This window comes from Sphaerodactylus townsendi, linkage group LG16, assembly GCF_021028975.2.
Source record: "Sphaerodactylus townsendi isolate TG3544 linkage group LG16, MPM_Stown_v2.3, whole genome shotgun sequence".
In the NCBI taxonomy this organism is placed as follows: Eukaryota; Metazoa; Chordata; class Lepidosauria; order Squamata; family Sphaerodactylidae; genus Sphaerodactylus; species Sphaerodactylus townsendi.
In genome coordinates, this window is record NC_059440.1 from 14,870,856 (window position 1) to 14,883,277 (window position 12,422).

Here is a 12,422-nt window from a genome sequence, read left to right on the forward strand (position 1 = left end):
CTTTGAGCTTGAGAGACCAAGACCAATAGCACTTTCTGCCTTCCCTTCCGATTGCCCCTGGGGTGGGGGTGGGGGTGGGGGTGGGAGGTTCTAATTCATGAAAGTTTTGGCCACAATAAATTCGGCTAGTCCTGAAGGGCCCACGAGAGCCTTTTGCTATTCTGTTGTAACAGACTACCAGTGCTAACCTCTGGAATTCGTATCCTGGCACATGTGGATTGGAGAATCCAGCTGCAGGGCTCTGCCTAGGATGCTACCTGTCCTAGGAAAAGAACGAAATACGAGGACAGGCCTGCAACGGATCCAGCAAACCTGTGTAAGCCACGTAGGGATTCTCTAAGGCCCCTTCCGCACATGCAGAAGAATGCACTTTCTATCCACTTTCAATGCACTCTGCGGCTGGATTTTACTACTGTGCGGAATAGCAAAATCCACTTTCAACCCATTGTGAAAGTGGATTGAAAGTGCATGATTCTGCATGTGCGGAAGGGGCCGAACTGAACTTTGCAGTGGGAATTTTGGGTGCAACCTCAACCCTTTCTGTCTGCAAACCAGCCTGGCAGATGAAGAAGGGTTGGGGTGGAAACGCAGTTAAAGCTTCTCCCTTCCTTTCCTGCGAGAGTCTCTCGAAACATTTCCCAATCTGGCTGCGAACCCTTGATTCTCACTGTCTGCTCCAAAGCAGCTGCAGCAGAAGCGAGGCCTGGGAAGGGTTAACCCGGCACCCCCCACCCACATACCCACCCACCTCTCGCCCCCTTTTGGAGGGAGCCGCGGAACCAACCTAGCTCCGGTTTGAAAAGGCACCCGCAAACTGCCTGTGCGCCCAGGGCGCACAGAGGCAGCGCCGGCCGCTGAACTTTGGGCACAGATTCTCGGCAGCCTCCCGTTTAGAAACCGAGAGCCCACCGGGGGGGTCTTTCTCCTGTCTCTGGCCTCCCCCCCAAATCCCTTTTGGTACCTCCTCGGTCTGAAATGCGTCTGTGAGCAGCTGGTTTTGGGAGACCCCCCTCAGCGCCGCTTGCGCGTCTGGCTTGCCACTTCCCCAAGTGCCTCTCCAAAGGCGAACGGTCCCAAGATGTACCTGACTCTCTTCCTCTCTTGGTGCTGCTGCTGCGGCTGCTTTTGGGGATGCTCCTTCGGGACGGGATTTCTTTACCAGTTCCCCGCCTCGACCCTGCAACACAACTACCCCGAGCAGAGCTCCGGAGGACCCGCGGGCAACGGCTTTACGAATCGGCGGTGAGTCCAAGCTCCCAACATTTCCAGATAGGCAGTACACAGGCGGGTTCTGGCACTAAGCTGGTAACGACACCTTAACGATTAACAGGGACATAGCAACTTTCTTTCTTTCTTTCTTTCTTTCTTTCTTTCTTTCTTTCTTTCTTTCTTTCTTTCTTTCTTTCTTTCTTTCTTTCTTTCTTTCTTTCTTTCTCTCTTTCTCTCTTTCTCTCTTTCTCTCTTTCTCTCTTTCTCTCTCTCTCTCTCTCTCTCTCTCTTTCTTTCTTTCTTTCTTTCTCTCCCCCCCCCCTCACAGTCTGCAGGGTCGTTTTATTAAGCATCGAGGCTTAATCATGTGGACATTTGCCTTAACTGGAGTCAGATAGTAGCGGTTCTCCAGGAGCGTTTTTACCAGCTTTTTTATTAAGACCATTTAATTAGACCTGAATTTGTTGGGAGAGGAGGGGGGGGGAGCGGGGATCTTTTGAATGCACAGGGTGAGTTCTGCCAGTGAATTATGGGCTGGCCAGCTGATGGGCTGAATTAGCAGCATCTTGAACATGTGAAAGTACAGTACATTGAGCCAGCCCATACCTCTGTCTAGCTCTTGTCCACCCTGCAATACATCTCCAAGCAGCAGGAGGTCCTTTGCAATTCATGCTACTACCCCTGAGGCAAGTCCCCTCCCTGCCAGCAGGTGGCACTATTTGAGCTAGAAGTTTTCTTCCATTTCCAGATGCATGGGAGCCAGCTGTGGTTATTTGGTAGAGATCAGAGGCACATGGTTTGAGCTGATTCGGACATGTCGAATGACCTCAACATCCACTGGGGATGTGCTTGTGTGCATGGATGATTGCCTGTCTCAAAACCACCAGACAGAGCTGATATGACTGGAACATCATGACGTCTGGTGGGGCTTTGGTTGTCACAGAATCATAGAGTTGGGAGAGACCACAAGGACAATCCAACTCATCCCCCTGCCACGCAGGAACACAATCAAAGCACTCCCAGCTGATAGCCATCCAGCCTCTGTTTAAAACATCCAAAGAAGGAGATTCCTCTGAGGCAGCATATTCCACTATTGAACAGCCCTTATAATCAAAAGTTCTTCCTAATGTTTAAGTGGAATTTCTTTTTCTCATATTTTGAATCCATCACTCCCCGTCCTAGTCTCTAGAGCAGCAAAAAACAAACAACCCCCCCCCCCAAGCTTGCTCCATCTTCAATATGACACCCCCTCAAATATTTAAACATGGCTATCATGTCACCCATTAACTTTCTCTTCTCCAGATTCAACTTACCCAGGTCCCTAAGTCTTTCTTGATAGGGCATGGAATCCAGACCTTTTACCATTTTGGTTGCCCTCCTCTGGACCTGGTCCAGCTTGTCAGTATCCTTCTTGAATTGTGGTCTCCAGAACTGGACACAGTACGCGAGGTGAGGTCTGACCAGTGCAGAATAAAGTTGCCTTCAGCGTTTCCTGTGCTCTTTTATGTGCTGGGGTTCTCTTACATGAAGATTCTTTGAAACAATAGGTCATAAACAACTGATGGCAACCATGTTGTCAAAAGTAGGGAAGAAATATCTTAAATAATGTCCAAACAACCGTGCATAACCCTTCTCAGACAGTGCCTTGGTTCATATATTTCCCAGAAGAATCGCAATAGTACACGGAGGAACGGAGCGAGCCCGTTGAGCAGATAACCTTCCTCGGGACCTGAGCATTTCATGTAAATATCCGATTGCATGGAATTTGGTGCATATATGACTCTCCTTATCAAAGAGAAAGCGGAGGGGAAGATCTTGTCAATCAGGCATCTCTGCAATCAGGGGTTGGAGGAGAAGGGCTCTCCCCGCCCCCCCACACCCAATGAGTGTACGGATCAGAGCAACTGGGCTTCAGCTGAACTAGTTTGCTTCGGTCTTCCCCATGCATAATGTTTAACAGAGCTTATGGTCAAATAAAAGAAGAAGAAGAAGAGTTTGGATTTATACCCCCCCCCTTTCTCTCCTGCAGGAGACTCAAAGGGGCTTACAATCTCCTTGCCCTTCCCCCCTCACAACAAACACCCTGTGAGGTAGGTGGGGCTGAGAGAGCTCCGAGAAGCTGTGACTAGCCCAAGGTCACCCAGCTGGCGTGTGTGGGAGTGTACAGGCTAATCTGAATTCCCCAGATAAGCCTCCACAGCTCAGGTGGCAGAGCTGGGAATCAAACCCGGTTCCTCCAGATTAGATACACGAGCTCTTAACCTCCTACGCCACTGCTGCTCCTAAAAGGATAAAGTGTAGACGACTGGGGAAGGCAGGGACAACCACCCTGTAAATATAGCTGGCCTAGGAAACATTGAGATGTGACATCATCTGTGGGTCAGTAATGGCCAGGTGCTTGCTCAGGTGACACCTTTAAAACAATCAAAGGAATATAGAATGTATGTATGAATGAATAACAAAATGAAAACAGGGGATTAAAAAAACCAATACGATAATCAGATGCAGTAGCTCGTGTGTGTTGTGCTAACTGCTATCAAGTTGCTTCTGACTCACGGCGACCCTGTGAATCCAAAATGTCTTTCCATTAACAGCCTCACTCAGGTCTTGCAAACTGAGGGCCACAGGTGTAGAAAAAACAGCAATGCTATAATATGTTTTCTAAAAGAGAGCTTTTCCAGCAACGGCCACTGCAACATGCTAACAGAGAGCCCCGAAGAATGGTGATGTCACCTGACAGATGGCAGACTGGGAGCAATCTACCTGATTGGGCGCCACCACTAAAAAGGCCCTTTCTCTTCTCCCTGCCTCAGAAGCCGGGCATAAGGTGTTGATCCGGGGATAGTCTTTCAGATCCCCTTATCCCAGGCTGCTTAGGTTCATGCTGAACCACTGGAGCCATCCACGCCAAGACAAAGGGGAAGAGAGGGAAGAATGTTGTAAACCACCTTGATTCCTGTGTTGGGGAGAAAAGTGACGTAGAAAGGTGTGGCATAATATGCAACAAAAACAAGCAATAGATTATATTGTCGAAGGCATGGACAAGGGGACATGCCTCCTGGCCTCCGACCCCTGAGATGTTGCTATGGCCACGGGGGCGTGTCCCCTCGTCCCTGCAGAGCTTCGCAGGGGAAGGGAAGGGAAGTTTACAGACAAAACAGAAGCGCTTTCATTCAAAGGTGCCTCTGTGGACCGCCCGCATGGGAGGGTGCGAACGGTCCTGGGGCTCCACCAGTATCGTTTATAGCAGTGGGCCACCGTTTCAAACGCCTGTGCCGCAACTCTGTGTTGCTGTTCTGTTTTTCAGAGATGCTCACAATTCCACAAGATATCAAAATCTGACAAACCAGATAAAATATCCAATGTGGAATCACAGCCAGAAACAAATGTTAGCTGCTTTTGCAGGTGGGACTTAAATGCTACTAGCACAGGTGATGTGGAATGGTATAGTATAGCCAGTGGTGGGATTCAAAAATTTTAATAGGTTCCGATGGTGGTGGGATTCAAACAGTGGCACCGCCACACACACGCACCTCCAGTCCCTATTGGGCAGGGAGGTTGCTTTAGTAACCCCTTCTCGGCACTCAGAAAAAATTAGTAACCACTTCTAGAGAAGTGGTGAGAACTGGTTGGATCCCACCTCTGAGTATAGCCCAATCTTGTCAAATCTTGGAAGTGCAGCAGAGTCAGAACTAGGAGGCTAGGAGACCACCCAAGAATATTCTGCAGAGGATGGCAAACACCACCTCTTGTTTCTGCCTTGCATTGAAAAATCCCTTGCTGGGCTCACCATAAGTTGGTCACAATTTGATGGCACTTGCACTACATACACTACTGATGCTGCCGTGTCCTCAAAGGGATGGAGAGGAGAACAGTGAAGCTGGTTTGGATACATACTGGGGGGGGAAAGGCAAGGTAAAAATGAATTAAACAAAGATTCAAACGAAATATCCATAACACTTTTGTATGCAACCATGGGTGTATAGTGTGAGCACTATGTTCTGTGTTTGTACCAACCTGGGGAAATGATCAGTTACCAACTTCACCTTGAAAAAGCCCTGGAGATTTGGGGGCAGAGTCTGAAGAGGATGGATTTTAGGGAGGGAAGATAACTCTGTGGGAATGTGTGTCAATCTAGGACCTTTGTTTCTCCTAGACTCCATGGTACACTATTAAATCTGCCCTCTGAAGCTGCCATTTCTTACAAGGGAACTGATCTCTGTAATGTGGCGATCTGTTGTAATTCCAGAATGCCAGTCTCCACCTGGAGGCGGCTGGCAAGCCTAGAAATGGGGCTTGGCCCCTGTGTTCGTGAACCACTCAGTGGTATTGATAGTTTTCCTGATACCTCTAGAACTATGACCCAGGCCTTGAACTATCATCTAGGCTGGGGTATCCAACTCTGGCACTTCAGATGTCCATGGACTACAATTCCCATCAGCCTGCTGCCACGGCCAATTGGCCATGCCAGCAGGGGCTGATGGGAATTGTAGTCCATGAACATCTGAAGGGCCAGAGTTGGACACCCCTGATCTAGGGCTTTCTCTTGCACAAATGTGTTCCCAAAGTCTGATTTTTTTTGGCATAATGTTTCAATTATCCAATCAAGAAGCCCTGTGGCACAGAATGGTAAGCTGCAGTACTATAGTCAAAAGCTCTCCTCACGACCTGAGTTCAATCCCAACAGGAGTTGGTTCCAGGTAGCCAGCTCAAGGTGGACTCTGCCTTCCATCCTTCCGAGGTCGGTAAAATGAGTACCCAGCTTGCTGGGGGCAAAGTGTAAATGAGTGGGGAAGGCACTGGCAAGCCACCCTAAAAAACATAGTCTGCGTAGCAAACGTTGTGATGTGACGTCAACCTATGGGACAGTAATGATCCGGTGCTTGCACAGGGGAGTACCTCTGCCTCTTCCTTCAATTATTCTGGCTTGCTGCTTTGATCAATTTTGCTCCACCTCTGGATTAGCCAGTAGGTGGCATTTCAGATCGGGGAAAGGAGACTGGAGAAAGCAAGGAAGTAATTCCACTATCGGGACTAGCTCGCACCAGAGTGGAGTGGCCCAGAAGTCCTCCCAAGTACTTTTCCGAGGCGCATTTCTTATGCATACCATCGCGTTTAGAAGTCTGTAAGCTTCAGATGGATATCGAAGCGCGCATTGCTTAGTGCATTCCACTTGGGAAGAAAAGGCCAGGATGGGCACTTTGCGAAATGCGAGAATCTCAAATCTAATGCCACGTTTCTTTGCAGTTGTCCTGAACTGGACTGCCCAGCTGGATCTCGTCAGATCTCAGAAGCTAAGCAGGGTCAGTCCTGGTTAGTCCTTGGATGGGAGACCACCACAGAAATACAGGGTTGCTCTATAGAGGCAGGCAATAACAAATCACTCCTGTGCATCTTTCACCTTAAAAATCGTACAGGGTCCTCTTCAACTCCTCAGCACTTCACTCACAAAGCTGCAGTCATTATTAACCCTTGGAAGTGATAGTTAAAGGCAGTGGTATCTTTGGGTTCCAGCAAGATTCTTGTGACAGGGAACTTAAAGGGGTGCATTGAAGGTGCATTTTCAGTTGATCTTGAGAAACTGACCCTGCTGTGCAAAGCAAAGAATGCAACTTTACCTTGTTTGCATGCCAACCCCCGCCCCCCCTCCGCCGCTGCTTCGAGCCCTTCTGTAATGCAAGTACCAGATCTACGGTCATCTATATTCTGGAAAAGCCACATCGTACCTTTTCTGAGGACCAAACAAAATGACGCCAAACAGCGTGCAGGCTTTTGAATGCTCCTGAATTCTTCATCAGGCTGGATGTTAAAAGGAAGGGACAGGGAGAAAAACTCACCTTTCTGTCTGGAGCTTCTCTTTCTCTTCATCCTCAAGGATGTTTGTAGGGCGCTAACAGACGGAACATGATTGAGGATGACAACAGGGTTAGTCTGTTCAGTTACAGAGGTGATAGTATGCTTTTTTCCTCTGCACAAAGGTTTCCCCTAATCACAGAGTGACTCATGAGCATGGTGGTTCATTAGAGACTAGTTTTGCTGTATTACGTTCAAAACTAAGAGAAGTCTCTTTGCCAAACTATATTTGGTCTTTGTTCAAGTATACCAGTGGTGGCGAACCTATGGCACTCCAGATGTTCATGGACTACAATTTCCATCAGCCGCTGCCAGCATGCTGGAGTGCCATAGGTTCGCCACCATGGAGGTATACCATTTCAGAAGGCAGCTGTTTTATGCACTCCAAGAAAAAATGGGGACAGCCATCCCTGGGGTGAGGTGTTCTGTTTTCAGTTTCTAAAAAACAGGACTCCATTTTTCACAGTCAGTTGGTTGCAAGAACAGTGGTAGTAGAAGTAGCAGTAGAAGTAGTAGTAGTTTGGATTTATACCCCACCTTTCTCTTCTGGAAGGGGACTCTGGAAGGAGACTCAAAGTGGCCTACAAACTCCCTTCCTCTCCCCACAACAGACACCTTATGAAGTATATGAAGTAAGTGGGGCTGAGAGAGTTCCAAAAAACTGTGACTATCCCAAGGTCACCCAGAAGGAATGTAGGAGTGCGGAAACACATCTGGTTCAGCAGATAAGCCTCTGCCACTCAGGTGGAGGAGTGGGGAATCAAACCTGCTCTTAACCACTACACCACGCTGAAGAAGGGCTTCCCCTTGGTCCTTATGAAGTGCTCCTTGACCCCCGAAATACCCTCTTGGACCCCCAGGGATCCCTGAACCCAAGTTTAAGAAATGCTGTGCCATAATAACTGTTTTATTTAGGGTCTCCATCAGTCTCTGCCTGGTTTGCATGCTGGATAGAATTCACCCTGCTTCCCGACGCAAAACAAAGCAACAGAAAGGCACGATTTGTTGGCTGACGTTGATCATGTCTGGTGGTATAACCTGTAAACTTGACTGGTGGTATAACCTGTAAACTTGACAACACCTGTGTGGTGTTGACTCTACAGCTGTGGGCATCCCCAGTTAAAAGCATCAAGTGTTGGGAAATACTTTTTTCTGCCTGAGTGCCTGAGAATCCTACCTCCAAAGTCAGAATTGATTTCTGGAAATCGTTCTGTGAATCTGCTTTTTGTGGGGGCAGCTGGGAGGCCCAGCCAGCCTGCTTTGTGTGAATCGGCATGCACCCTGGGAGCATCTTAGAACCACGAGGGCTTCCTTTTCCTCAGGAGACAAGTCAGTGTGGTCACAGAAGATGCTTAGACTGACACGCAACGGTCCTTGGCACTTCGGATCTTGAACCAAGCAAGCTGAGGGGCCATCAGGAATCATGGGGCGGGGAAACAATTTGGAATTTCCACTCCGCCCTGCAGATCTCTCCCCATAAGCATTCTATGAACTCTCAAGGGCACACGACGCTGGAAAACTTTTCCGCTTTAAAACTGCTCTTGACATTTTATGCCTCCCGGAACATACTCAGGCCGTCATCAGGCTGGTTTTTTTTAATCTCTTTTAGCTATGTTACTGTGTTGTGTTTTTCTCCCTATCTGGGGAATCATCTGAGTGTGTCAACGCCTCAACCTTGCATGTGTGGGGCACTGTGATGCTGCACTTAACAACGGGAAGGGGGGCAGAGCCACTTTGCTATTAAACAAAGCGATTGCTTTCCCCATTCTAGCATCCAATATATGTTTTTCATTATCAAAATGCCAAACGTGTTGTCCCAATCTTTTCACTTTATGCCACCCGTGCGGGCTGTCTGTGGCTCGAGTCTTTGGGCGCTTTCGCACATGACCAATAATGCACTCGCAATCTACTTTCAAAGCACTTTGCAGCTGGATTGTACTGTGTGAAATGGCAAAATCCACTTGCAAACTATCGTTAAAGTGCATTGGAAGGCTGAAAATGCATTATTCGGGACTTGGTAAAGTGCCCTTTTTCTAATTCTATTAAACGGTTATCCTGCTGAAAATGGTAAAAGGACTGAGTACTAATTTTTTCAGGACCAGTAGAGGGAGTATTTCTGAGAGGCCAGCCAGGGACTTCCTGCAAGCAAAGAAGATGCTCCCGACACAAGAGTTCATAAAACTGATTTGTGAAAGGTAGAGGGTTTGGTATGACAGTGCGAACCGAACGGATGTTATAGTAACAAGGTGCAAAGACTTTGCGGGGCTGGGAGGCAGTTTAAATTTTTGTTTTGCCTCCGAGTCAAATATAACACTCGGCTTGTGAGGGAACCGGAATAGAATTGCCAGCACTGCCTTGATAAGTGGCAGGAGATTTTGAAAGCAGTACCTGGAGAGGATGAAGTTTGGGGAAGATTTGAATTACTTCTCAGCGATGCTCTAGGAATTTCCTCTAATTCCAGTGGTAAAGACCATAGAGACATAAGGAAATTCCTAGAGTGTCTGCATGGAGGAAGTTTTCTTTCTCTCTTGCTTCTCAGTTTCTCAAGAACAGTGAATTGAAGCTGAGGGTGGGGGTTACCTCCGCAGATGGGCAAATGACTAACCTAAATTGGGGAGGGGATGATAGCGGATGGAATCCCACAGAACACTGTTGTTGAGAGAAAGATTACCACCGGTGGAGCTGGTCTTCCTTGCCTCCCCCCTTCTGCTGAAGATCCGGTTGCTCCCTAGAACTCTGTTCTGGGCTCCCTTTTCTCTCAAGAGTAGCACTGGGAGAGTATTTTGAATTGTGGGGCTGGGGGAGGTGAGTCTCAGTGGAAACAGTCTGCGAGATCCAAACCACCATTGAAACAAGGGGAAGGCTGTTAGAAATGGTCAACTATGAGGTTCATTCATTAGCTTTTAATATTACGCTACCAGTTCTCGGGTGGGGCTTACATAAGCATAGTATTCCCCCATTCCCAATTTGTTTCTTTCAACGACACTAGCTTAACCTCCACAGAATCTTTATTAGCCATTTGTTACAAACACTAAACAATCTAAAGTATCACACAGCTAGTTAAGCACATCAGAAAGCGCACTGACAAGCGGTCACGAACTCAAATAAGGCAGAGACAAAATTATTCATGATCGTTCACAACCGATTCACGGATCCTCCTAGCGGCTTGGAAATCTCGAGCAACTTGATTGGTCATGTAAAGATTCCGATCTGATCCCAGGGCTACCCTTCATCTGGGTAATCCTGAAACGTTTGTAAAAGGGGACTAATTATGGAATTCATCCGCTCAGTCAAAAGCTAAAATATAACAAGACTCGAGGTAAGAATTCAGGAACCTGAGCCTGCACGGACGATCTCTTACCTGACGCCGTGATTTATTCCAAATCAAATTGGCCAGGTGATACTGCTTAGGACCAAGAGGGCTAGAAACTTGATACTTTTGAAGGGGGGGGGGATACGGAGAGGGGACCTCCTGCCCAATTCAGAGCCTTTATTATATGCTGGTTTAATATTTGCCTGGCTCCTCTTCAGATCTGGCTGTAGAATAAATAAATGTAAAGCCTGCTTTGTTTCCTCCTCTCCATCTGGGCCTGGCAGGCTTGAAGGGCTGGCGGGAGGAGGGGGCCGCTGTTTCTCCCCCTGCCCCCTCCCTCCCTGGCCTTTTCCTTTTCCGAGCCTTGATGTGGTTTATCCTTCTGGGAGTTGGACTTTGCATCTGACCCTTCTACAGAAGGCTTGAGTTAGTAGGTCAAGCTGAACACAGCAGAGGATGGGGAGGGGAGTCAGGAAGGGGAAGGCGGGGAAGGGAAAGCCGCGAGAAAGCAGCAGTCTGAAGGGACGACTGCGACGGTCAACAAAGACAGGCCTCTCTTCCAACAGGTCCTCCGACAGTGTCCTTTTCTCTATGAAGTTGAAGCAGAAAAAGGGCGGACAGCTTTTTGACATGGAAATCCTCCTGTGTTGCTTCCCCAGCCTATTCCTAAACACGCTTGCTGCTCATTTGGATTGTACTGGTTATTTATAAACTATTTTTTTTAAGGAATATGATTTTGAGCAGCGTTTCCCCTTCTGCTTAATTGTTAGAAGCTGCCTGCTAACACTGAATTACAGCATATTGGGTTTCCCAAATAAAACACTTTAAAAATTGCTTTTTCCTGTATAGCAAGCCAAAAAGAACAAAATCCAACCCAAACTCCATAGAATAAGATGACAAAACGACAAAACAAGCAACTCACCAAGGGCGGTCAAAACTGTAGATATACAACTACGGTAGATGGAATAGAACAGCTGACCTCTCCAAAAGCCCGGCAGAACAACTCCATCTTCCAGGCCCTGCGGAACTATTCCAATCCCGGATAGTTGGAGGAAGGTGTTCCACCAGGCTGGGGCCAGGGCACTAAAGGCCAGCCATATCATAGAGGGGCCAGGCACCACCAGTAAGTTGGCCTCCGCCAAGCGCAGAGGCTGAGTAGGGACATATGGGGACAGACTGCCCCCGAGATATGAAGGTCCCAGACCATGGAGTGCCTTAAAGGTTAGAACCAGCACCTTAAAGGTGATCCGGAATTCCAGCAGAAGCCAATGCAGCCGGCGCAGCACGGGAGAGATCTGGTCCCATATTGAGCTACCCATGAGATACCCCTGGGGTTCAGGCCTTACTCTAGAGCAAGGTTAGGTAGTGGCCTTGACTGGAAGGGTTGCCAACTTACAGGTGGTGACTGGAAAGTACATCATTGCACTTGGCTCTTCCTGCTGCTTACGGCACGGCAGTGGCGTAATGCCAAGGGGACAGGGGGCACCGGACCGGATGCATGCTGATGCGGGGGCGTGGTATGGGCCTAGAAGTGGATTAACCAGCTTAATGAAGGAGAGAGGTCCATCCATGGCTATTAGCCATAGTGACTAAAGAGAACCTCCATAGTCAACCTCTGAATACTGGTGCTGCGAGAGTTTTGGCTTCTGTGCCCTGTTGGCTGTCTAGAGCAACTGTTTGGATGTTGGAGTAGGTGGATTACTGTTCTGATCCAGCAGGGCTCTTATGTTCTAACCGTAGACTGGTGTGGCCAAACGGCCGTATTCAGGCCAGCTGGAAAGCCACGCAGTATGCAGAACAGGAAAATCTTGCTGCTTAGTTATGTCCAAGCCGGAAGCATTTGAAAATTGCATGCTGCCCTTCTGCTAATTTGCTTTTGGCCCAACTTGAGCAACGGATCCATTAAACTTGGCGCAGGTCCTCTTCCAAATGCGCTTCCTTACAGGTTGGCGCTTTCCCCCCTAGCCCAAGGTTTGGAAGTGCCATATTTCTTCAAATAATCACCCCTTTTCATGATCATTCTGGCTGGTCTTATATGAATGCCATT

General features: G+C 48.1%; 1 protein-coding gene across 5 annotated transcripts in view; it reads left to right on the plus strand.

Moving 5' to 3' along the window:
- The first annotated feature begins 648 nt into the window (after positions 1 to 648).
- The window catches only part of COL26A1 (collagen type XXVI alpha 1 chain), a 129,561-nt gene continuing 117,787 nt past the window's right edge, over positions 649 to 12,422 (plus strand). For 4 of the 5 annotated variants that reach the window (XR_007246333.1, XR_007246331.1, XR_007246332.1 and 1 more), the window contains exon 1: positions 649 to 1,242. Coding sequence is in view for 1 of the 5 variants with exons in the window: in XM_048519208.1 (XP_048375165.1) it covers positions 1,079 to 1,242 (164 nt within the window). In the remaining 4 variants the exon portion in view is untranslated. The remainder of the gene's footprint in view (positions 1,243 to 12,422) is intronic. The other variant, XR_007246334.1, reaches the window with a different exon arrangement.